This window comes from Zonotrichia leucophrys, chromosome 1, assembly GCF_028769735.1.
Source record: "Zonotrichia leucophrys gambelii isolate GWCS_2022_RI chromosome 1, RI_Zleu_2.0, whole genome shotgun sequence".
NCBI lineage: Eukaryota > Metazoa > Chordata > Aves > Passeriformes > Passerellidae > Zonotrichia > Zonotrichia leucophrys.
In genome coordinates, this window is record NC_088169.1 from 60,081,036 (window position 1) to 60,106,816 (window position 25,781).

The following is a 25,781-nucleotide window of genomic DNA, read 5'->3' on the forward strand; positions in this document are numbered from 1 at the left end:
AGAATAATTTCAAAAGTTGCTTAGATGGAGAAGATGCCATCAACCAAATTTCAACCCAGGGCGCATATTTATAGCCATGTTGTGAACTACATAAAAAGTACACTTATAGTGGAAATGCTGACAAATGCAAAACTCCTGCAGCTAGCTATGACAGTTTGACCGCAAGCCCTCCTTGCGAGAGGAAAAGGCAACCTCCCCACCTCCTTTCTCAGGCAGCTCGACAGCGAGCTGGGGCAGGGGTTGCTCGGCACAGGTACCACTGCCCTGTCCTCGCAGGATGGATCGAGGCAACTCTTACTCCCCGTATTTCCCACATGTTGAATGAGCCACCCCCTGTTTTTGCCATAAACAACTGGAGGGCCTCTTACAGCCATGACTCACTCCGCAGGCTTCTCCTCCACCCCTGTGCGTGACTGTAGCAAACAGGCTGCCAGCTGCAGCCGGTGAATTAACACGACTTTTTTCGCAGAACCGTGGGGAGATCAGTCACACAGGACAGGGCGGAGGGGGAGGGAGGGGGTGACGGTGTGCGGTGGAACATCAGCCCGGGGTGAGTTTTATACGTGGGGGAAGCAGCGGAGGAGGCGATCCGGGGCTGATGTGCCGGGGACGCCCGAGCGTGACCGTGTCCTCCCCGTCCCCCCGCCCCGGCACGGCGCCGGCCCTCGGCCCCCCTCTCCTGCCCCACGACGGCGGGCGGCCGGGAGGGAGGCAGGCAGGGACAGAGGGAGGGCAGGGCGGTGGTGCCGGGGGCAGTGGGGAGAGGGAGGAGGTGAAGCTGGCACGCAGCGGAGCCCTCCCGACACACGCGCCGCCGAACTCCCAGAAAGTTGGCAGCGGCGCCCGGCGGGACGGGGCTCCTCTGGCCGCCGCCCCAGGGCGCGCTCCGCCGCCCGGCCGGGGCCCGCTGCCTCCCCGGCCCCCTTCGCACCCTGTCACCGCCCTTCTCCCCACACCTTTCATCTCCCATGGGTGCCGCGGGGCAGGGACTGTCTGGCACGGGGCGCTGCCGGCGGTGGGGCTCGAACCCGTGGTCCACGGTGTCTCTCCCCACCGTAGGGGAGGCGGCTGAGCCTCCCGGTGCTCCCGAGCGCGGGACGCGGGCGGCGGGCGGCACTCACCGAGCGGCCGCGGCTCCTTCTCCCGGTCCGGGCGGCTCCCGCTGAGCGCTCGCCTCCTCTGGGACGAGGGAGGAGGAGCGGGTGAGGGCAGGAGGTGGAGAAGGGCGGGGAGGAGAGCGCGGCTTGAGCCCTCCCGGCTCCCGTCGCCGCGCTCCCTCCCTCTGCCGGCACCGCCCCATCGCAGCCCAGCGGCGCGGCGAGCGGAGGGGAGCGCAGGGCAGCGGCGCGGCGAGCTGCCGGGGGAGCGGCGATGTGAGTGCCGGGGCCGGGAGGGAGCGGGCACAGCCCCCCGCCCTGCGAGCCGGGCTCGGGCAGGGCTGGTGGCGTGTGGTGCGGGGGCCAGGCCGGGGCTCCGCAGGCCGTGGGGAGCTCGGGGCCAGAGGGGCTGCTGCCGTGCCTCGGCTGTGGCCGGCGACCCCCGGCCCGCTGAGTGAGGTGTTTCACTGTCGCTCCGGTCCCTTTGCTCCCGTCTGGCCTGCCGCTCGATCCAGGTTGTTTGTTTTTGCTGCGCTGCCTTGCTCTTATCGCCCCAGCACAGGCCGGGCAGCTTCGCCTCACGCCGGTGGGACACTCGGCGTCCCTTAGAGCCAGGCAGGGGGCACTCGGCGTCCCTCGGAGCCAGGCATGGGCACTCGGTGTCCCTCAGAGCGGGGTGGGGGCCGTGGCTCCTCGCCCTGCACCCCCTCTCTGTACCCTTTCTCTCCCTCCCTGTCCCCTGCACTCCCTCCTGCCCCTCTCTCCGTCCCCCCTGGCCTCCCTCGCTCCCTGTCCCAGGTCCCCCCACCTGGCGGCCTCCTTTGCCGCCTTTGGTTCTGGGCGAAGCGTGAGGAAGAAAATTGTCTGTGCCTTGGTTTTACCTGGGCAGTCTTAACTACTTGAAGCCTTTAATTAGAAAATTTGTGTTAATACCTGACCACAGGTATTAACAGGTATTGTTTTGGGGACAAGGATGTGTAAAAATCCAAGCTGCTGTCTTTATTAGGTGACAGGGGCATAGAACGGTGTTTCTATCTGCTTGTTTCTGTTGCTTTTCAAAATATCCTAACTTCCCTACTGAAAAAAAAGAATCTTGATGTGATCAAAACTTCTCTAGAGGTCTGTCTATGGGGCAGTACTTGATGGTGAGCTGTGTGAGCCTGCCTTGCAGACTGATGCTAGGTACAGCAGCGTTCTTAATTTTAGTTGTTGCTAAAATTATACCTGAACAGATTCCTGACCCAATTTGTGTTGCTGGTTTTTTCCTCTCTTCTAATTCTTATCGCATTCTTCCTGACATAGCCCATATCCTTTGTCTGCATCTACAGCAGCAGACCTCTGCTCTCAGGAGATATCCCTGACTTCAGATATTTAACTTTTGAAAGCTGGCTCAGACAGTTCATTTTAGGTTCCCTGTATAAGGATGAAACATACACCTAAGGAGTTCAACATGCTTCTCAAGTGTCTCTTTCAGATGCAAAGTGTGCTGGTTGTGAGATGACAGTTTCCATCTATTGACAGGGAGAAGTGAGACAACTCTACCTCACTGTTTAGGCAACTGAAGTTAGAGGAGATGACCCAGAGAACTGCAGCTCCATACATGCAGAAGGCTGCCTTCCCTGATATCTTTGTGCATTCTTGTATGTTGAAAGTGTTTGTGGCATTGGAAGTGGTTGAGTCACCATCCCTGGAGGTAGCTAAAAGACACATAGATGTGTCACTTAGGGACACGGTTCAGTGGTGGATTTTGCAGTGCTGGGCTAAGAGTTGGGCTCAATGACCTTAAAGATATTTTCCAGCCTTAATGATTCTGTGATTCTGTAAGTTACAATTTTGAAAAGAGGTCTGGCAAAGCAAATTCATGTGAATACAGGTCAGGCTGAGCAGCCCCTGCAGACTCAGTTTTCCATTGGCTATTGTAATTTGTATGTAGTTCACAGGGGGCTAATATAATGTTAAAAAGAAGCAGACATGTGTGAGGAGGGTCTGTTGTGAGAGACATGGAATTCTTTTTTTTTCTTTTGTTTTTTTTCTACTTCTTTCTGTTACAGAAGTGTTACTTTTGTTCAGAAGTATGCAGTATTTCAAATAGTGTTCAGAAATAATAACAGATTCTATCCTTTTGACTGGCTGTTACAGAACAGCTGCAATATCTACCCTGAATTAATTTGCTTGTGTACTCAAGAACTTGAATCTTACTCACACACGTGACGATGCACATAGCAGCCCTTTAGTGCTCAAACTTGCAGAAAGCTCTAAGATGTTACATTCTTGTAAAGTGTTTGGAGGTTTTAGATACTCAAACCAAAGAAGTCTGCTGAGCCCACGTATTCTGTTTTTTACCCCTGAGGGCTTCTGATTTGGACAGATCACATTTTTTACCCCTGATACAAACCCCCTGCATCCCTGCCAGATTTCAAGTCAGATGTTTTAGAACAGAGCTATTCAAAGCAAATGCTTCCAGATTTTGTTTGTACAATAAAATTCTTTTTCATTGTGTTCAGAACCACCTAAACCAGTTGTTTCTCTTTCCCTCTTGATTTCAGTACATGGTAGGAACTAAATCCTCTGGCCCAATCTCCAGATAAAGTTTGGCAAAGCTGTCTCAGCCCAAGATAGCTACTTTATGAGGGTTTGTAAGCTTCCCTGTGTAAGGAAAGCTGTTTGCACCACCTGTTGAAACATTACTGGTGCAGTAACTTGTGAGGAGAAGCAGCCTGCAGGTTGAGAGTTCAGAGCCCTGGACTGTAATACGTGAGTTACTCTGCAGGTTACTTCTGAACGTGTCCTTTTGGCATACTCCCAAACACTGCCCTGGGATGTGTAACCTGGTCACTGCAGCACGGGCTGTGTCATTCTCCTGGCTCGAGAAATGCATTGTGCAGAGTATCAGTACCTGAGTTTCAGTGCTTTCTCTCTGAGTTTCATCATTTTAATATCTTTTGGAATGGCAAATAACAGGCATTGTAAATGCAGAGTTGCTACTTGTTCTTTCTTGTATTCTTGTTCACTCTGATGTTTTAAATTAGTTTCAGAAATCTGAAAATATTTTTAACATTGATCAATTTCCAGTCTGCTGTTTGCAGCCAAGAGTTTGTCGTCTCACGAGTTCCAAAAAACTAGCTTCGTGTTCATGTCCTCCTTTTCCTTCCTTTTCCTTTAGCCCCCTAAAATGTTGTACATTCTTCTTCTGAGTGGTATGACCAGTAAAAGTTGAAAGAAGATCGCTGTTCTTGGGGGGACACAAATTGGTTGTGAGTTATTGTGGGATTTCCAAGTCTGATTGGGTCTACAGCAGTTTGCCCAGAGGTTTCCAGTGCCCATCTGTATTGGTGCTGCCCTGTTCCCTGGCAGCAGGCTGCCAAATCAGCTTGCTCAGCCAGCTCGGGAAAGTTGGGCTCCAAAGAGAACCAGAACCTTGTGCTGAGTTAGAGCTTCACAGTAAAACTGGCACCTCTCTCTGGGCCTCTGTCACCAAGTCCCTTTTGGGAGCCACACCTGGCAAAATGTGTGCAGTGCTAAACCTGAACCACACAGACGTGATGTACTCTATTCTGTCTCCTTGTTTTACTAAAAGGGAGAAAGGGAGTTGTACTGGTGCTGGCCAGCTGGCCAATGTTCTAGTCCTTAGGAGGCTGGCCCAGCTGTGGACATGAGAACAAGAATCAACCTTAACTTCTGTCAGAAGACAAGGAGTCTTAAAAGCTGTACTATTTTGACTGCAATGACTTTATAAAATAGCTGTTTCCCATTATTTGTACACAATTATTCAAGAATAAAAAACCTTTCTACTAGTTTACTCTCAAGCCTGTATTTGTCAGATTGATGAAACAATCACAGACTTGAAAAATTGTCATGGATGTGAATTGTGACTGGAGTCCATGAAGAACTTGTAGCACCTCGATAAAGTGGGGTTTCACTTCAGTTGCTGCTCCTTTCCAAATATTCTTCTTTGGTTTGCCCTCATTGCAGCACCGCTGCAACTTTTCAGGTTCTGCTGTTGTTACAGTGGCAGGTGTTATTTCATGGACATTTCAGCTGAGCTTGCTCTTTTTTTGCAGTGGTGTGAACTCAAGTGGAAAAATTTTAAGAGAATTAATCGGTATATAAGATTTATGGTCATAAGCTACAGAATTGAGATCATAAGTTACACAATTAATTTCATTAATCATGAAGTGCAGGATTTAAGGTTCTTAGGATAGCTGTGCACACTACCATTTACATTTATTTTATTTGCAACAGTAGAAAGAGGCTTTTATGAAAACCAATAGGAGATGAAACTAAAAGACTTCTATCAAGATGTGGATTTGTACTGAAGTCACAGGTGTGCCCTCAGGTTCCCCAGAGTGATTACTCTATGTATTGCTGCAGTGGTTTGAAACAGATGTGGTGGCCAGCAGCCTTTAGGATAGAAATCGGTGTAAAACAGAGCTGTGAAAATACGGCTTGTCAAATTCTCAGGTCTTGACTTGTGGTGGGTGCAGCTGTGCAGTCTTAATTTTAGCACATTTGATTCTGTTGAAGAGAAAGAGCCTCCTGTCTTAGGTTAAACTTGGAAGAAGGCAGAGGTTCTTGCACACCCAAAACATGCAATGAGGCTTTTTTTAGTTTATGTTTTCTGTCAAAATTGGTCCATTGCTGTAGGAAGTTTAACCCTGCATTTAGCTGGAAATTTATTGTAGATGATGTCAAAGGGTTTAGAGACAATTTATAGCTCAAGCAGGAAAAGAGATCTTAAGGTATTTCTTAGCTTTGAATTTTTCCCTCCCACTCAGCTGGTTTACCAGCCAGAGCATTAGATTTCTTGGGCTTTGCCTCGGTATGTTTGGGTGTAAGTCTCAAAAAACCCCTTTTAATTAAATGTGTGATTAAGTAATCACACAGTTCTAAAATACACCATTTAGGGATGAGCGAATTTCTGTTTAAATCGGGGAAAGCCCAGCTGCTTCTTTCTAGATTTCCAGGAAATTGCTTGAAAAGCTGTGCATTGCTAACCATGCCGTTGCTTATACGTTGATACATTTTTGCAGAGTACATCCTTTGTACTTAGACTTACTTACACTTTCAAATAATCATAGCCTCTTGGCATTTGCATTTTTGTGTGAAACACTGGTGGGGAAAATGCATTTTAATATCTGCTTCAATTGTAGGAGTTGAGTTGGTCAGGTCTGTTTCTGTAATTAAAGAACTGCTCACACATATCATAAGGATTGAGGGTGCTTTTGTTGTGCATGGAAGAAGTTTTGGTTTTATTGAATATCAGGAAGTATTGTCCTTGAATTTTGTACAGTGGTCTTCAGACAAAAGGCCAAGATTCAAATTTTCTGATGTTATCAGTGTAATTGAGAATATTTTTTTTAATTTTGTCCCTCATTCTTTGTCATTTTAACTTAAAAATGTAGAAGTCTGTTGTTCAAATGTGTTCTGGTGAACCAAAGCATTGTGTCTGTTGCTGCAAGCCAATGAGACATAGAATTGCTTATACATAAGTCTCATCTGGCATTAGAAAGCAGTTTTTGATGAACAGTCATTGGAGGTTGTTGGTTTTATTGTTAAGTACATTGATATACTAACTTTTCAGTTCTGAAGAGTTTTCCCCAAGTTTCCTTGCTTATCTAATTACATGGGTCAGAAATTCCTACTTTTTTACACTGAAACATCCAAACAATTTACTGCTGTGTCTGTGACCCCACAGGTCAGAATCTGGTCTGGGATTCACTCCCCACAGTAGCTCAGCGTTGTCCAGAGCTGCACCTTTGTGTTGCTGAGTTCACTGTGTACAGTATCCAGCATTTTTATGAAAAACAGTGCAAGTTGCACTTTTCTGACAGTTCCATGTTTAAATGGGGTACCTAGAGCTGCTTGTTTATCTCTGGCTTGCTTTGTCTTGTGTTTCTGGTTCTTACAGCACTGCCTCAGTTGTAAAAATTCTGCAGTTTTTGGAGGTCAGATGGTCAAAATCCCAATACTGAACTGAGACTGTGCTTTATGAGACACAGTTGTTAATACAGCTACTCTTGGTAGACTTGGTTTAAAAAAAACCAACCAAACTCTTAGTATTTAATCACCCAATGAAGACTAAATTTAGTTTCTGAAGATATATATAAATATATATGAAAACCTGTGGCTTTGGTTATTGTTTCAGATTATACATCTTTTTTTTTCTTTCCCCAGGGCCGATTACTGGAAATCTCAGCCTAAAAAATTCTGCGATTACTGCAAGTGCTGGATAGCAGACAACAGACCTGTATGATGGTCTACCATACTATGTCCATTATTTGAAACATTAGGAATTTGAATTACAGGCTTTAAACATCACTTTTTGATACTAGTCTCTTGATGCATGCAATTTGTTCTATAATAATGCCTTTGTAGTACATGTAGTGCTTAAAATATATTGCATGAGAACCAGATACTCACATACAAGATGGTGTCTGCTGCTCTCCTTGGCAGTACAGATAGGGACTAAATATCTGACCCTGCTTATTCTTCGAGTTCTGTAACTTAACATTTGGTCTGTCTTGAAACTCTCTGTGCCTGTCCTTCGCTTTCATGTGCAAGTAGAAAGCAAAACCTGGCATCTGTACTGTTTGTATGTGGTAGGCACAGTACAGCCAGTGCTCTGAGCTCCTAAAGCAGGTTTCTTTCATTTCACACAGCCCACAGAAGCATTACTGGGTTACAGAAAGGTGTTTCAGACCTGCAGATGCCTTTTGCAGACTACTAGACACATTGGTGTCTTCCTTAGCAGTAGATTTTGCATTCCTGACTGGATGCCAGGGGTATTCCTAGAGCTGAGCTTCCTCTGGCTTACAGTAAGATACTTAATTAGCTCACATGAACTGCAGGTATCTGCAAGAGTAAGTGAAGAGAAATACATGTCAAGGGAGGGATTTGAGCAATTTATAAAGTCTGTCTCTAAACGAGATGAATCATCCTGGGATGTGCATCCTCTGCACATCAGTTTGTGCAAAGGTCAGGCTTAGGCATCTGACACCCAAATGCACAGATGTTTTTATGTGAGAACCACATGAGGACTACCACTGTTGTACCTGAGCTTCTGAACTCCTTCCAGCTCCTGGTGTCAGTCTTTCTGGCAGCTTTTTGCCTTGCAGACTCTTCTGTTATCCTTAGTTATCCAACTCACCCACTTTGCCTTTTCGTCCTTCTCTCTCTCTTTTTCAGATTTTTGAACCTGCAGACTAGTTTAAATTCATGAGATATTTCTGAAGTGCAGCATAATGTAATAAAGAGCAGTAGCTAATACTTGGAACTCTAAACAACCCATGTGGTTTTTAAAAGTTTGCATGAGAATAGAGAAAGATGATAGAATCCTGAAGGACAGCATGAAGAGGGAACCCAGATTCCCTGTTATTTGTCTCTAACATGTGTGTTGAGCAGTATTATTTGAAAAAATAAAGGATCTTATTCTAATACTATGAGATTACTCATAGTAATCTCATAGTATCTATGAGATTACTCATAGAATCAAATACTATGAGATTTTATAATTTCTCTGTTGAATGTTTCTCAGTGTTCCTTTATTCCTGTAGCCATTTTAGAGCTGTAGTGTTTGCTGTAAGTCTTCTCAGAACAGGTTACACTTAGGCTTGTTCAACTAAAATTAGTCCAACTAAATTTTAAGTAACTAAAATTAACTGTTTTAAAATTGTATAATACATATTACTTTTCTTGGTTTTTTTCTTGCTTTGAAGAGCATTGATTTTCATGAAAGAGGAAAGAATCATAAAGAAAATGTGGCAAAGAGAATTAGTGAGGTAACTCAAATATCTTAATTGCACAAATGCTTATTTTTGCTCTTTTTCATTATCAGATTGGTTTAATTTATTCTCTTGGGGTTTTTTTGTTTTGTTTTAGATTAAGAAGAAAAGCTTGGAAAAGGCAAAAGAAGAAGAAAACATGTCAAAAGAATTTGCAGCAATGGAGGAGGCTGCCATGAAAGCATATCAAGAGGACATGAAAAGGCTTGGAATTAAGCCAGGTAGTTCATATAGCTGCCAGAAGATTAAAGACAGAATTGAAAGAATATTGAATAGGAAAGTTTTGTCTTAAATTAGGTTTAGGAGCGAGAGAGAAGGCCTCCAGGACTGTTGCTCATTTAAAAAAATGGAGTCTGCAAATTGCCAGCAGTAGAAATTACAGTACAGAGTATTATAGCTATGATATCCCCTGATCCATGGAACAATCAGATTTGGAGTAGAAAAAGTAAACAATGTGTTAACAGAAAATTAGACTGTAGTTGGTGCTTTGAATCAGCAGTGCAGCTTCCTTTGGTTAATTTTATGTTTCACTTTTGCCAGTTGGAGGCAAAAGTTCTCATGAGTAGGAGAGGCTGGGTTCCCACTGGTGTGAAACAGTGGAGATGAGAATCTTGTAGTCAGCTTGCAGCCCAACAAGGACCTTTGAAAGGACATTGAAGACGTGTTGTCCTTTAAAAACAAGTTTGTAGTTTCAGGCCCTTAGAGCAGCTTTTTCATAACTCTTTTATTTTCTCTTTTGTTGTTCAATTAGAGCTCATTGGTCCTAATGATTTTTCTCTTTCTAACTCATTATTTTAAATTTGGACATTGTTATTGTTATGATGCTATAGTAGTGGTAAAAAGCATGGTTCTTTTAATATAGTCTTTTAAGTGCACCTGCTAGGAGTGATTTTCACTCATTAATGATTTTCACTCATTAGTGAGAATACTCATAAGAACAAAGTTTCCTTTTTTCTGTTGTGCAAGAGTGACTAATATTTAAGTTCAGAATAGTACTCTTTTTTCAAGGATTTTTTTTCTCCAAGATGATGTAGGTTCCAGTTCAACACAGAGTAAAACACAGAGTAACACAGTGGAAACTAAAGCAAAGAAAGAAAAGAAAGAGAAGAAGGAAAAGAAAGAAAAGAAAAAAAAGACACCTCAGGATGCCTCAAAAACTGAAACGAAGGAGTGGGTGCAAGGATTATCTCCCGAAGGCTATACATACTACTACAACACAAAAACTGGAGGTAAAAGCTATTGAGGAGCAAGTGCAGATATTATCTGCATTTTTTTTTTACTTCTCTGCTCTTTTGGTAGTATGCTGTTAGTTAAAATGTGAACATGTAGATGGAGTTTTGGTATACAGCATTTGAGACTTGGGTATGCAGAATTTCAGACTGGTTTTACTGTTGATTAATAATGGAAGAATACAGTAATTCCAGTTTCTGGAAACGTTTAGCCTGCCAGGGGTTAAGTACACAAAGATAGCAGTGTTCTTCCTGAAGAAGCTTTGTGATCAGGGATGTGAAATAAACTCATTGTGTCTTTCCACATTCACAGGATTTATCTAACTGACTTCTCTTGAGGAGCTTCATGTTGTGATTTACTTTAGAATATAAAAGCAACCTTCTTTTATGATTAATGAGAATATTACAAAATGTTTCTTATAAATTTAAGGATTAACATTAGTATTACTGTAGTCTTTCATAATTTCTTTTTTTTTTTAAACTAAAATTCCCATATCTCTGTATCAGGCATAGTAATAGAGTCTGGAGGGTTGTTAGCTCCAGTAAAGCCAGCTGTAATTATGATACTTTGGTTTATTGTTCCTACCACAGTTAGGTCAAGGATTATTCATATTCCAGCATGGTGTATATATATTTATATAATTTGTTTATATGTGTGCATGCTGCAGTGTCATATCCTTTAGATCTGTTTTTAGTAAAGATTATTAAATATAAATGAAATTGAATGATGTGAAATGGGTGAAATATGCTTTTGTTTTTTAAGAATCACAGTGGGAGAAACCGAAAGGATTCCAGGGCAACTCTCAAAACTCGCAAACGGTAATCAAATTATTAATAGTTTTTTGAGCTTGAAAACACTTAAATAATGTAAGCAATTTGCAAGTCATCTGATTGAGGAAGATGAATTTTTTGCCCTTTAAAGTTAGGAAAATATAATTTGAATATGTAAAATCTTTTATGATAAACTGCAGTTTTTCTACAGAAATTCTATTTGGCTAATTTCTCTGTCAAGGGAAGAGAAGTAATTAGTGATGGTTGGGTTCCTGCAGAATATATTTATTTTATGCTTCAACCCATAAAATGGAAAGCTTTTGGGAAATTCTGAATAAATTCTGTTAAACCTTTTTTGAATGAAATGTAATTATAAAAACTAAACATTACACAGCTGGAGTAGTTAAGCTTCCTTTATCTAAGGCAACAATGAGACTGCATTGTAGTAGTTGAAAAAAAAAAGAATGCCCATGTTTTTGTGTTTGTTTTATGATACAGTTACATAATAAATTGTGTTTTACTGGGGTTCTTACAATTATGGAACCTATATGCAAGCGATTATTCAGCAAAATTAGTCATTTAGTACATTACTTAATTTTCCTTATTTGAGGTACAGAAAAACTTGTAGAATAGTCCAAAGGCAGAAAAAATTCTTAGTATGATTAATGGGTTTTCCCATGATACTTACCACTCCAGGATTTTTGTGCTGCTCAGCATTAAAAACGGGATGTTTCCAACACTCCTGTGATGTCATGTTTCCCAGTTTTCAAGATCGGTGTCATATATACACTTTAATGTGAGGTCAATTCTGTTGGGTTTGCCAATGTTGGATTTTACTCTAGAGTTCAAAAGACCCTGGTATTTTCAGAGTGCTTGATATTCTGTAGCTCTGTATCATTACATTGCGTGCTACTCTGGCTTTCTGATTCCCTCGTCCTGTGGTTTTGCACAACTTGTTAATCAGCACTTCTACTTTATCTTTCCAGTCAATGCATAACATTGCAATATGTAAAGTCAGTCTTACTGTAGCCTTCCACTGAAAGATGTGGTCCTAAAACTAATCTTGTATGGTCCTTGGTACATATTTACCCTGACAGTGACCTAGTTCAGGCAGTGAAGGCATCAGAGTTTAGGTTAGTGCTTTGGAGACTTATTCCCTTGCTATCAGCATTCTGAATAATCAGGAAAAATGCCAATGTGGGTAGAGTAGATTGGGGGTGAGAAGGCACTCCCTTCTTGGCATCAATTTGAAGTTAGTTCATCCTAGCCATATCAGAAGCACACACCTTCAGCCCCCAGTATCTCTAACACCACACAGCTGTATTTCTGTATTTTGCCATTCCTCCCTCACCCTGCTCAGTGACTTCGTCCTGTCTTGAGTTATTTTCGCTATCGCTAAAAACAAGCATTTGATTGCTCCCTTATTTAGTCTGAGCTAAGGATATTGGGAACATTCCAGATCTCTAGCAAGGACTAGGACTCACTGCCCAGAAATTAAAGGGCATACTTGCAGTACATTGTGCCAGGAGCCCTCCTGGCTTTACAGCATGTTAGGTTTTGCTCAGACTTGGTAAGAGGTGGGGAGGACATGAAGGGGCATGTTGAAGGCTGCCTGTAACCAGTTAGACTGACAGTGTGCTTCTCAGCATTGAGGTCACACTCAGTGTGCCCAGTGTCAGTATTGGCTGAAAACCTCCAACCAACAGGTCTACAAATGCTCTGGATCTAATTCATAAAAAAAAGAGATGGGTCATATGTTTTTGGCCTCTTTATCCTTAAAATAAACTTTCCTTTTGCTTCTTTTGTCAAAACGCACTTAAACTTCTGAGGGCAAAACCTTGAGAAAGCATGATTCTGAAGGCTTTTCTGCCTTTGCCTGCTCTGAAACTATCAGTACAATATTTTGTGTTTACAGAGTGGGTGCAAGAGCTTTACCTTCTGACTGTATTGTGCTTTTATTAAAAAAACCCCAAAGTTTTAACGAGAGTATTAAGCAAATGTATAGGTATACAAAAACCTGTCTGTGTATCTCTGTATACATCTATGCATTTATTAATACCAGAATAATACATGGTGAAGTTTCCCAACACAGAGCTGGCAGTATTGGAACTTAAGGAGCAGGGAGGTAGTTGTGTGCATAAGAAGGGATGAAAACTGTTTTCTTAAGGAAGATGTTAGGACATGTGTAATGACTGATTATATAGCTGTAACTGATTCTGAAAAAAAATTACATACTCACAAAGATATACCAGCAATTTCGGTCACATTTCATGTTTATTTATTAACCAGTAGGGGAAAAAAGTGCATTGTAGAAATTGATGCTTTAGTAAAGAAGTTAAATTGTTTGCATGCAAAGTTTGATTCTATAATTATCTGTTGTAATTTTCTGGTTTGGGATAAATTTTTATTTGTTTGTGTATATTTAATTTGTGATACAGTTTATTGGTACTAGTTTTCTGTAGCCCTCACAAAGACCTAAGTCCCAGAGAATTTTTTCAGCAGTCTTCACTAAAGAGAATGACACAAATAGGAAATTACAGCCTCAGGGGTGAATACTTTGAGAAAACCCAAACACGTAAAATAATGGCCCATATAAAAATTCAAACAGTATGGTAACAGTTATTATGCAGCCTCATACTAATTATCTACTGTTTGAGAAATAATTGTGTAGGTGCATTTGCAGTATTTTAAGTTATGGAATTCCATCTCATTGGAGTCAGAGGGAATACTCTCTAACAACATTAGGGATTCAAGCTTTAAACCAGTAAGGTGGTCACAGACAAAAAGTACTCAAGGGTTGAATAGACTCATAAATGATGCATTGGCTGATCCTGAAAACTTTTTTTCATGAGCTCCTGTATCTTTTTCCTAGGGAGCAGAGTGGGTGGAAGGTGTCACTGAAGATGGTCATACCTATTACTATAACACACAAACTGGAGGTAAGTACTTTCTTCTTAAACACTGCGTCGGGAGAGAGGGTTTTCAGAAAAACTTATTTTTTTGTTTTGCAATAGCTGAATTTTTCACTAAGTTCTGTATTTTTGAAGCTGCTGTTTTAGTTAGAATAAAATAGTTGCTTAAGTCAGTACTGGCTTTCTGGCTGCCTTGTCAGTGTGCATATGTTTTTGCTTCAGAGGTTTTTTTGGACATTCAACTCATAATTCTAAATTAGGCATCTGTCTTTACTGCATACATATTGAAATTACAATTTGGAAACCAGAAGAAGGCAGGATTTTGTGTAATGAGCATGTAGAACTGACTAAGAATCCCCTCCAAACTTTTCCTCTTGCTGACGTAGCGTTGATAAGAAAGTCAAGAATCTTACCTTCTACTACTATTCCACTTTTTTCTCCCTACATGGGGAACTTTGTGGAAACTTCCTCAGAATAGCATCTGTTTTCTAAATCTATTTGAATAATTTTAAGGTCAATGATGCCTCTCTGGAGAGCAAGTGATTTTTTTGCTAGCTATGAGTTTTCCTTCTGCAGTTGGGTATGAAGTGGCATTGCTAATGATGCCAAGAATAGGGGAAAAAAAAAAAAAAAACCAACCAAAAAAACCCAACCAATAAAACTAATCCAAAACCTTTCAGTTTTTCATTGGGCCACTCCCCTGCCCAAAAGATTTGCAATTTCTTTTGAAAGGGAAAGGAGATGTTGGTTATTTTTAAACATTGCCTTTCAAGTTCACATCCATTTTTGCCTATGTTTGCTGTTCTTTTAAATACTTCATGGCCATATGACACTTCTGAAGAATATGTTACTAGTCATCACATTTGGCAGAATTTTGGCTTTTGAGATTTCAAATTGATATATCCACTTTTATATAGCTGTAAGTGCGTGTCTTGGGAGTGCTTGAAAATTGCTTCTCTGTTCTGTTAACAGTAATCCCATCCTCTAACAACAAGACAAATTTTTAACTGATATAAATACTTGTAAGTGTCTCATGTCAGTCACAGAACTTAAGGGACTGGTGGCTCCAGGCTTGGTGCTACCAGGCTGGGAGGCTGCACCTACTGCACTCTTTATGTGGCACCTGGGAAAGTGGGCTTGCTCAGTTACAGCAGTACCCTTAAGAGACTGTGCTGTTCATGCAAATCCATTCATTGCCAGTTTCTTACATCTTCATTTCTTCAAGATACATCTAGGCACCTACATGTTGTATTGTTTGCAGTTAGGAAAAAAAACAGGGTTTTTTTACATCTGAAAGCTTATATAAAATTATAGACTGAAAGTTGGGGTACTTTTGCCGTATTCTTACTAAAATCAGTTTTAAGACCATTTAGTCAACTTTTATTTGAGTATTTCTTCTCAGTGTATGTACTGCAATACTGCTTTTAAATTGAAAATGAGGCCATATGTGTATGTGCATATCGTGTACATACTTCCATATCTTTTCAGATTGATGTTTGTATTTCCTTGTTTGCTTGAGAGCTCTTTTAATTAGAGACCTAACATTACTAAGAAAAGTAGCACTAGAAAAGGGTTTAGCTGCCTGGAGACTTGAAGCTTGCAGTTATCATTCTTTACTTTATCCTGTCCTTGTAATCAATGAACAGCTCAAATCAAATAGGCACATCTACAGGGCAGTTAATTTATTTTTCTCTCCTGTGTAAGGATGAGAGGGACCACAGTCTTGTGGGTCACAGTTCACTGTGTGTGATGTTTTTTGTAAGAGCTAATTAAAACAAGTTTTATCAACAGTGAACTCAGCTGTCCTGACTGTGTCTCTGCTGGGAAGAAATGTTATCTTTCTGATTATGGTTATTAAAACAAATGTACCAAACAAAGGCAAAAGCTTTTTGCTAAATTATTTGCTGTATTTTTGCATAAGGCAGCACTGCTTCTGAAAGGTTATGTTGTCAAAGCAATAAGAGATCAAAACAAGAAGCATAAATAATGTGGTTGTTCAAATGTCTTGGACAGTATCCACATGGGAGAAACCGGCTGGTTTTGTTTCATCTTCAAGTGACAAGCCTGCAGAAACAGCATCTGAATCAGACTCAGAAGACAGTGAGAATGAAGAAGAGAGTTCAGAAACAAACTTCAAGGTAAGTTTTCCTCAGATTTATTTTGCATACATGATCTTATACTAGAAAATTATAACTGAATCTTTGATGATTTGTGGTAGGCTGTACTTATTGAAATGAGATTAAAATGTGTGACTGAAAGTAAAATTTTGCACTTCTTAATTAAATGAATCTTTATTCAGTTATTTGGCTCATTAGTGGCATTGTTCCAGAATAGAAAGCATGATCTTTTCTGCAACACACCAGAAGTACCTTGAATTCTACAAGACATGTGATGTTTTCTGAGAAAGGTCACTGTCATCTCTCTGAAATAATCCACAAAATGGTTTAGATTTCAGTGTGAGGATGACTTCAACCTTTCATTGGTAAATGTGACTGCCAGTAGACCTTCAGGGAATACTTTGGACTGGAAATGAAATGGTTGTATTTTCCTTATTAAATTGAGAAAAAACATAGCACATAGTACAAAATCTGTATCAATTACATATTTTAAACATACATTAAAACTTGAGATAAAACATCTGATAATGTCTCTGCTTGAGCTGGATGGTTTCACTGAAGCTGGTAATTCAGAACAGACACAGGCAATTTAAATACAAAATGTATTCATAGACAGGTATTCATTGTAAAACACATACTTTTGTATCACTGTGCATCATTACAAACTGCTACCAGGTATTAGCAATGTGTGTGTGCATTTGCATGTAGAGGAAGTTGTATTTGAAATTTTTCATCTTTATTTTAAGATATGCTAAGCTTTGTTTTCCAAGTGAGTTTGTAAGTTTTCTCACTTCAGCCTTGGTAGATGGGATTTTCCTGCTTTAATTTCTTGTGACATTAAAGATATATTTTTCATCTATAAAACTCAAGAAGAAAAGTTTGTAAATCTACAGACTACATATTGCAATATGAATTTATTGCTTCAAGTACCTCTTGGTTGAAAAGCATGAATAGTAGATAATAATAGTAGCAAATAAAAGATGTAAAATAAAGCTACATTATGTTTTTATTTAGGCATTTTTGCTTAAGATGGGTTTTTTCCTCTTTAGAGGAAAGGAGATAATGGTGAGGAATCGGAGGAAGGGAAAAAATCTCCCAAAGCTAAAAAGTTAAGCCCTTATGGGAAATGGCGAGAAGTCAAGTCAGAAGAAACCACGGATAAAGAGGAGACTACATCAGCTTCCCAAGAAAGCTCTAGTGATGGATCTAACATGGCCAACCCTTATGGAAAATGGAAAGCACTTAAAGAAGTAGGGGAAGAACAAGAAGAAGAAGCAGGGTGAGTATCTTTTTACCATACTTTCATAATGTTGTTTGCAAGAACTGAAGCTTCTTCCTCTGAATTCTGGCAGAATTAGCACAACTGTGACTGGAAATATTGCCCAAATACAATTCTTTTCACAATGATTATTTTAAGTAATAGTTCTCTATTGCAGACAGAGGTGGTGTTTTGGGTTTTGTGTACAAGTTCACCATGAGTACAAAGTAAATTGAAGTGATTTAAGAATCATAGACTTGCACTGTTTTTTCAAAGGCTGAGTATCAAATATTCAAATGTTGTTACTCTGAGCTTATGTTCCTTACATCATCTCCTTCAACAAACTGATTCAGCTGCCCCAGGAGTTCCTATGATCTCTCTCTCTCTCTCTCCCCCATGTCAGACCAATGAACTGCAGATGTTTTCATGAAGTGCATCTGATCAGAAGGGTTGTTTTGTTTGTCTGCATAATGCCTGTGGTGGATCTTTTGTTTCTTCCTTGTGAAGTATGCTCTTTTATTGTCAGCTTCTTCTTGGGGGTTCCTCAAGGAGTCTGGCAAAAATAGGTTTTGGAGAGTGAAAAGAGTCTTTCCCCTTATACCTTCTCCTTTCTTCAATGTTATTGAGCAGGTAGAGCTCCGACAGTGTTCATACTAAATTAAGCGCTGATGCACTTCTTGGAGATGATAATGTTCACGTAACACCTCCTGATTGCACCAGCTAAACTGCTCCTTGACTCCTGAGCTGAAAAATTCTTTTGGGTTTTTGGAAAGCACTGTGTAGTAAAAAGTGCTTTCAGCCACTGAACCTGATAGATCAGTCTGTACATCAACAGACAGGCTTGAGATGAGCACATGTGTCAATGAGACAAATGCAGTTGGTCATTATTTAAATTCAGTCTAGGAACAGTGTCAACCACTTCCAGAAAGTTTACACTTTTGGGATACTACAACAATCACATTTTCTTGACTTGCCATCATTCTTGTGGCTCCTATTTGGGTGCTTGAACCAGATCCATGTCTTCCTAGAAGCATGGAACCTCAGACTGGGTGTAGTACACGAGCTGACATCAGGCTAACACTCAGTAGGAACAGAAGTATTCGTGTGTGGATTGGCCAATATCTCTGCAGCAGTGTTGTACTGGTGCAATACCTGTGATTTAGGTAACTCTCTGCCAGCTCTTTGGTTCTTCTTCTTCGTCATATGTTTGTGCCACGGGTTATCCTTGTGGAACACAGTGTTTTGCTGCTGACCCCTTAAAATTGATAGGTCATTTTTAGTTGTTGTCTCTGATTTGTTTGGATCATTATTGGCTGTGATCCTGCCCTCCAAAGCTGCCTCTCCCAGCTTAGGATCGCTGTCTGATTTGGTAAGCTGTCACTCTTCTGCCATGCAGTCCCTTCAGAATGGACACTTGAGGCAAACAACTCAGTGGTGTTCTGGCAGTGAGCCCTGCTACTACTCACTGTCTCCCATCTTTCAATAGTCTTACCTGTACAGCCATACAGCCCTGTTACCTCTTGCAGGACTGTCGGCAGAGTGAGTGCTTGGGCCATGCTAGAAGTTCTGTACAGAATGAGGTATTCGTTTGTTACTTTTTATGGCAGCCCACGCAGAAGAAACAAAGAACATGGGTGTTTTTTCTTGATGCCTGTCATGTTGATAACTACAAGACTGCATCTAGCTCAAAGCTGTTTTGTCAAATAAAAATAGCTGTTGCTGACTGCAGTACACCATGTTGCTTTCTGCATGTAGATTAACCCTTCTATATTTTCCTCTCTTCTTCCAGTGAAAAAGTGGACCTGGAGCTTCCAAGTACAGAGAGTGACAATGTAGCAGCCCCAGTGCTAGAGGATCCAGAAGAGGAAACAGTCATATTTAAAGAGAAGACAGTCACCTCCCTTGGAGACCTGACAGAAGGGGTGCCCATGTTTAAGAAGAGGAAATTTGAAAATGGAAAATCTAGAAACTTAAGACAAAGACTAAGTGATCAGTAATACTTAACAAATCATTTTAGATTCTGTTTAAGCTAGAGTGAATCAAAAGTATAATATTTTCAACAGGCTTTTATAAAGAAAGTGTTGGATAGAAGTTAAGGATTTATAGGTAATAAAGCATACGTGAGTTTAATATTTTTTTATTTTATTTTGATGTGATTGGTTTTGGAATGGAAGTTTGTGTGAAATTACTTATGCAATATTGTACATACATGTATTCTTTATTGTAACCATGCCATCCAAGTTCTATTTGCTCTGTGTATGCTGTTTTAAATACATTTCATAAGGGTTTTTTACTCCTTTTCTAAGTATGTGAGAATGCAGTAATCCTTAATCTGACAAAAATGAAGCAGACCTTTTATTTTCATAGAGGAACTGGAACAACAGAATATACTAGAGAGTAAAATCATCCCCCAAGATTGTTTATGTGGTGTAGTTTCTCCACTAACAAGTAAAATATTGTGCTTACTAACCTTTGTCTGATCGCTTGCAAAAGAGTGGGTGGTGAGACTGCCAGCATTTCAAACTGATCATTTAGAAGCTGTTTTTAGAAGAGTTAGTCACATCAGTGCCACCCATTCCAAATGATGTTCTGAAAAATTATTTGTGTATGTGCATGGTAAATGTATTAAACCTCTGCAGAAGATTTAACTCTGATCAATCCTAACCTGTAGTCACAGCACCAGAGCCACCCCTGTTGGAGTAGACATTTCTGTGATATCTTCCTGTCTCCTGCTTTGTTGTCTACTTGAATTTTTCCTTCCTTTTACTTACCAAGTTTTCTTTTTTAGTCTTGCTTTCTTTTTGTCTATTTCCTAGCAAAAAACCACTTGCCTGATATTTTAATGAAAAAATACTTTAGAGACTTGGCCCTGCTACAGCATACGCGACCATTTTTGAGGTGGTTGTGTTTTTTCTGTTGGTAAGAAGTGTGTGTTTTATGGTTGCAGTGTTGGATAAGTTGAGAGGGCCTAAGTGTGTTGAAGTTTCATCATTCTCATTACCACAGGGGAGGAAACCAAAAGATCAGCAGAGCTGATGGCTGTAGAGTCCAAGATGACTTGGACATGTTCTTAAGGATTGTCCTACTTGGTGGGATTGGTCTGCATTAGCATCACCAGGATTCATTGTCTGTGTCAGAATATAGCTGCACTCCTTGCTTCTTTAGCCATCAAACAGTGAACCAGAAAGGTCTGTTAAAAACTATGTCTCTAATCTTAAAGCTCACAGTGTTTTGTTCAGGAGAGTCTCAGTCAAGAACAAAAAAGGAATGCAGCTAAGGCAGTTGCCAAGAGTCCAGCAACATAGAGTTGGTAACTGCTGAGCTTGAATGTTTTTGAGAAAACAACTATTAATCTGTTGGATCAATTGAGAAAGGAGTGCAGGATAGGGAATCTGGTTTATTCTGTGTTACAGTGAAAGTTGAAGTTCTTTTTTCTATTCTTAGAAGAGAATTAGTTATTGTATTTAATCCCATGTGTTTTCTTGGCTTCCTCAGGGTTGATGTAATTTGGCTGATGTTTGTTCTGATAAATTGGAAAGTTTACTGTAATATCTGACCCTGGATTATTATTTAGAGATGCAGGACACATGCAGGATGCTTCAAATTCTGAGATGCAGGAATGTATGACATGTACTCCCAGATGAGGGTTTCTTAAACAGATATTTTAGGGTTTGTTCTTGCTTGTGCATTACTCTGGGAGCCTGCTCTAACTTGAAGTTTTCTTGTGTTTGTGGCCAGTTTGCTCTTCCAATTTACACAAGTCCTGCTAAGTTGCTTTCCTTCATCTTGAATCCATCACATCTTCTCTCTTTGAAATCATAAACAGCATCCCTGTGTGACAGGATCTTCAGTGTCCCACCAGTGCTTCTCTTCACCCATTCCAGCCTGTGTCTGCCTGGACTACACTTGCCTAGATGGATTTCCCTGGGCTAGTTCACCTTGATTAAGGCCATGCATGATATCACCAGTAGTTCTTAGCATATTGGAAGTAACTCTTGATACTTCCCTAAACCTCATTTGCTTTTCACATGACCTCACACACTGTCGGCCATGGGCACCGTTACCAGTGACTTAGCACTGTTCTTTCTGCTCCTTTGCTTTTGCCAGCTGCTGACTTACCAGCTGGTCATGCTTTCCTTTCAAGCACAATTCTTTATTTTCTTAGACATTTTTTTGTACTGCTGTACTCATCCTCCTTCTGTTACTGCAAAGTATATGCATTTCATTATGATTTCTGAGAAGTTGTTTTTGTTTATTAGTACAGTTTTATCAAATAGTATAGAGTTTTCTTGTAGGTTCCACTTTTAATGCCCTCTGAGGAGGATAGCTTTCCTCTTTTAGTGAGGTTCCCCAAATATTAGCATCTTTCCTTTAAAATGCTTTGTCACTTTGAAATGGTCACAGGCAGCAATTTAAGATACCTGTAACTAAATCTTTCAAGCAGATGTTTAAAGACATCTGAAAATGAGTGCTCAAAACTTCTTTCCTTGTGGAGCTGCTGTTAGTTGTAATATGAGCCAAAGGTCTTTGTATTGTATTAAGTAGACAAACCAGAACATTAGGAAAAAAGATTGAAAGCTTTCTTTGCTTACAGCTAGTAAAGTTAGTTTAAATACCATACGTGTGGTTTTAGCTGATGTGACTTTTAAAGCCTGCATTTCACAAAGAAATACAGCACTTTGCTCTCCACTACCTCTGAAAGTCAGAGACCAGTTAATTCTTTGTTCTTAAGTGTAAGTTATAAAAAAGGCCAGTTGAGTTTTGATATATTCTAAACCATTGTTTAATTTTGCACCGTGCTGTCATTCAATTTCCTTACTGTGTATCTAAACCAAATATTTTCTGCTCTACACAAAAACATTGTCTTGTGTGAGATTTAAGGCAGACATTGCTTTTCCAGGACATCTGTTTTGCACAGATTTCCCTCCCTTCTGTCCTAGATCCCTGCAAACTCTTTTGCTTTTGGAATTTGCTATAGGAGCCCTCTAGGTACTGCCACTATTACACTCCTCATCTGCTAACCCTTCTTTGGGCTGTGCTGGCTTTTGACAAAGGAACGTTCCTTTTGCTGTTTCAGCCAAGAGTTGTCTTTTCTGGCTGATCTATTTTCTATCAGACAGTGTTTTTATCTGCTTGCCTGTTTTTATTGCCAGCTCTTTGACTACACCTTTGGTTTTATGTGATGTCATAAGCATTATGAGCAATATGAGGAGAGCCAGAGAGCAGGGGGCACTCATTGCAATTTCTGATGATGATGATTTCTTCTGTGTGGTTTTGAGCCAGTCAATTCACTGCTCTGTATTTTTCTTTCCTTGCCTCATGTTTTCATCCACCCTGTCAGCTTAGAAAGGCAGCTTCACAGCATAAGACTCGTGTGTGTTTTTACAGCAGAGCCTGCCTGAAGTTGGGGATATTGCATATATGGAAAATAGAAAAATTGTTTTGTTGAGCATTTGCTATGCCAGGAGCTGTGCAGAGACTGCTCAATTTTACCCATGTTATAGAATAACCCTTGTTCCTATTTAGGCTAAAATGCATTTTAATCCTTCACCTGAGGATTTGTAGATTGAAATCCACACTTTCCTAATAGGAAAGTGACCCTCGTAGATAAAATTTGACACCCTTATAGATAAAATTTGTGCCTGCAGCATCCTCCAGTTCCAGTATTCAGTTTTAGAAGTGGGACGGCTGGGGAGATCATGACATGGATCTGAGTTAAATTCACTAACTTGTGCATGTATAAGTATTTCCCCTTTTTCTTTTTTCTTCCCTGAAAGAAATTTTATTTCAGTGCAAATCTGGGCATCTCAGAAAGGGAGTAAAAAACAATTTCATGCTGCTTGGTTTCTTTTATTTGTTTTTTGAGTTGTGTCTCCGCTTTTTTAGTACTTTCTTTATTATTGCTGTCTTCCTTGAATTGTCTTCCTCCAGTCTATCACCGCTGTGCCGTGTTTCTGTTGTCCACCTTCACTTCTCCCCTGCTCTGCTGAGATTCCCAGAAAGCTTCGTGTTCTCCTGTAGCCGCTGTGTGTCCGGGTCCCGGCTCCCAGGAGCGATTCTGCTGCCTTTTGCACTGTGCCCTGAAGAGCCCTGTCCGCTTTCCAACAACACACAAGCTGTTTCAAGACTTTACATGTGCTCTTTTGATTTCCTTGATAATTCCTTTTCCATGACAGATTCCATTCCTTGCACAGGGTTTGCAGCCCTTAGATCCTTTTGCTTGTTGGTACAAAAGCTGTCAGCTGTGGCAACCCTTGGGTTCTGTCAGCCAGACCTCTTCAGTCTCTCTTCTATCTACCTCTTAAGTGCTCCTACCTTCTACCTGCTAAATAATTTAACTTAGAATTTGTGTTAACTATTTGTGTGATTAGCAGGTTTAGTTTTGTGAAATGTTTCAGGATAGAACTTGAATTAAAGTTTCCATACAAAGCAGAAAGTGTTGCACATTATGATCTCACAAAAGGCTAAATTTGCCCAAGAGGATTTCCAGAGAACCAGATTTCAGAGATTCCTGGAGAATTTGGGGAATTCCCAGGATTCTAAAGCAGATTTGATTTTACCTGTAAAACCATAAATAGCCTGTTAAAAACCAGCAGACAGTGTTTTACAGACCATGGACTGGAGACAGTGGATTTTAATGGCTTGCTTGGGGTGATTGAAAAGCGTTTGTTTTAGTTTTTAAGTAAGTCTGCAAAGTTAAACAGCTGGTTTCTCTTCTCAGTTGCAATTATAAAATATTGCAAGCTCTTGAAGTGGAATTTATATGGAAATATTGAATAAAGCTTTCATTTGAACAATCTGTGTTTGTACCATTGTGTATCTGTTCAGGGAGTTTAGGGCAACCTGGGAGATTGAGGGGTGCAGATTCTGTTAAAAATGGAGTCTGGGGTAAATATAAACTAAAATAGGTCTGTAAATATGGAAATGCTTCTTAAAAAGAATACTTTTATTATTTTATTTTGTGGCCACCAACAGAATATCTGAGTGCCTTCCTGTAGCACCTTAAGCAGTAACTGGAAGTTGGTTTATTCTGTGCATCAATTATGAGTAAAAAAACCCTTGGGTTTAAATTTTTTATTTAAAAGTTTTTAATTGAGTTCAGGTTAAGATTTGTTGCGGTTACTGTTAGTAACATTCAAAATAAAGCTGAATATATGAGCTTTTTGATGATAACTGACTGTGATTCAGTATTTCATGTATTTGCTGGCCTTAGGAACAATGAGCAGCGCTCTGAGAGTCAGATGCACACTCGATGACTCACTGAAAGCAATTGAGGCGAGGCACCCAGGCTGCCCTCCTTTAGCAGAGGGGGAACATCCATCTCTGCACTGCCATGGAAGGGCTGCTGCTTCCAGGCACACACAGCTTTTGTCTGGCTTCCCTGCTGGCTGAGTGAGACCTCAGCAGAGAAATGAAAGGGGTCCAGGAACTACAATTCCTATCAATCAGCAGGAGCTGCAGAGCGGTGAAGCTGGTGCCTTGCACGAGCTGTGATGTGACAGCTGTGGGGAAGCCAGGCAGAGGGTGGTAGCTTGTTTGCTGTAACACTATTTGACAAGGGAGAGTGCAGGAGAAGGCTGTTTCCAGCAGAGGGACGTTCTCTTGCACTGTTGTGCTGTTTGTTTCTTCCCAAGAAACTGTTTTCCCTTTTCTTCCCCATGCTTTGTTAGTGTAATTTTCCCTGCTATTGATTTTGCTGCTGGAAGTCCTGACTGCTTGTAGGAACCAAAAAGCCCAAGCTGAAATATTCCATCCTGAAAGCACCTCAGAAATAGCAGTGTTATGCTGCACACCCTTTCCTTAAGGACAAAGTGCCAGGCCATGGTCAAACACAATCTCTCAGCTTGCAGCTCTTCCATCCCGCAGAAAGGCTAGGGTGGAAGAGCTCAGAATAAAATCGGGCTTCAAATATTTTTTAAGTTTGGAGAAAACAAGTTCAAATAATGTGTTCTCAATGAGGAGAAGCAAATATATCTGGTTTTAGCAAAGCAGAGCATTGCAGGCAGTGGCCTCCAGTAGAAGTGTTTCCACTCTCTCCCAGCTGTCATAGCTGTATTTGGCTGACATACACAGGTATATGCAATTGCAGGAAAAGCTTAGGACAAAGACCCTTCAGGATCTCCTGGGCCAGCCTGGCAGAAGGGGCTTGCCTTCTAAATTTCAATACCTATATTCAGGATATCCAAAATTTACTAAGAGGGGAACTGCTGTCTGCTTTCCCTCTTCTCATCACTCTGCACAAAACCATCAACAAGAAAGGGCTACAGAAATTATTCAATCACAAATATCCATAAGGTCCTGCAGAAATATCACTGTCTTCCAGTAAAATAAATAAGGCTCATATTTTTAAGTGTTTCAATAAATTTTCATAGTAAAGAACTTCATAGACACTAACTAACCCTGGAAGCAGAATCCTAAATTTTTTAGGAAGTATTTAAGAGAAACTTGGAAATGTTTGAGAGATAGAATTAATAAAATTAATTGGTGCATTTAACTGCATAATGATAGTGAGCATGGTAATTCAATAACCATGTTAGCTGGATATTCTCCTATTAATAAGGAGATATTAATAAGCTGATAATATTAGTTATTGCCAGTCTGTTGGCACTGCAAGAA

At 40.6% G+C, this 25,781-nt stretch overlaps 2 protein-coding genes across 5 annotated transcripts in view; one reads left to right on the forward strand and one right to left on the reverse strand.

The window, feature by feature from the left end:
* Nucleotides 1-1,292, reverse strand: part of ELF1 (E74 like ETS transcription factor 1) — an 88,421-nt gene extending 87,129 nt beyond the window's left edge. For all 4 annotated transcript variants that reach the window (XM_064714061.1, XM_064714045.1, XM_064714053.1 and 1 more), the window contains exon 1: nt 1,122-1,292. The gene's annotated coding sequence lies outside the window, so the exon portion shown is untranslated. The remainder of the gene's footprint in view (nt 1-1,121) is intronic.
* WBP4 (WW domain binding protein 4) lies at nt 1,239-23,964 on the forward strand. The gene is made up of 10 exons (XM_064714075.1): nt 1,239-1,373; nt 7,272-7,344; nt 8,813-8,875; nt 8,976-9,099; nt 9,904-10,107; nt 10,871-10,926; nt 13,751-13,817; nt 15,804-15,928; nt 16,957-17,186; nt 18,955-23,964. Coding segments are annotated over exons 1-10 (1,152 nt in total). The 5' UTR covers nt 1,239-1,371; the 3' UTR covers nt 19,163-23,964.
* Nucleotides 23,965-25,781: the final 1,817 nt, after the last annotated feature.

Coding starts and splice junctions, on each gene's coding strand:
- WBP4 (XM_064714075.1), top strand. Junction 9,100..9,903: donor AAGGCTTGGAATTAAGCCAG/GTAGTTCATATA, acceptor TTTTTCTCCAAG/ATGATGTAGGTTCCAGTTCA. Junction 17,187..18,954: donor GAACAAGAAGAAGAAGCAGG/GTGAGTATCTTT, acceptor CTCTTCTTCCAG/TGAAAAAGTGGACCTGGAGC.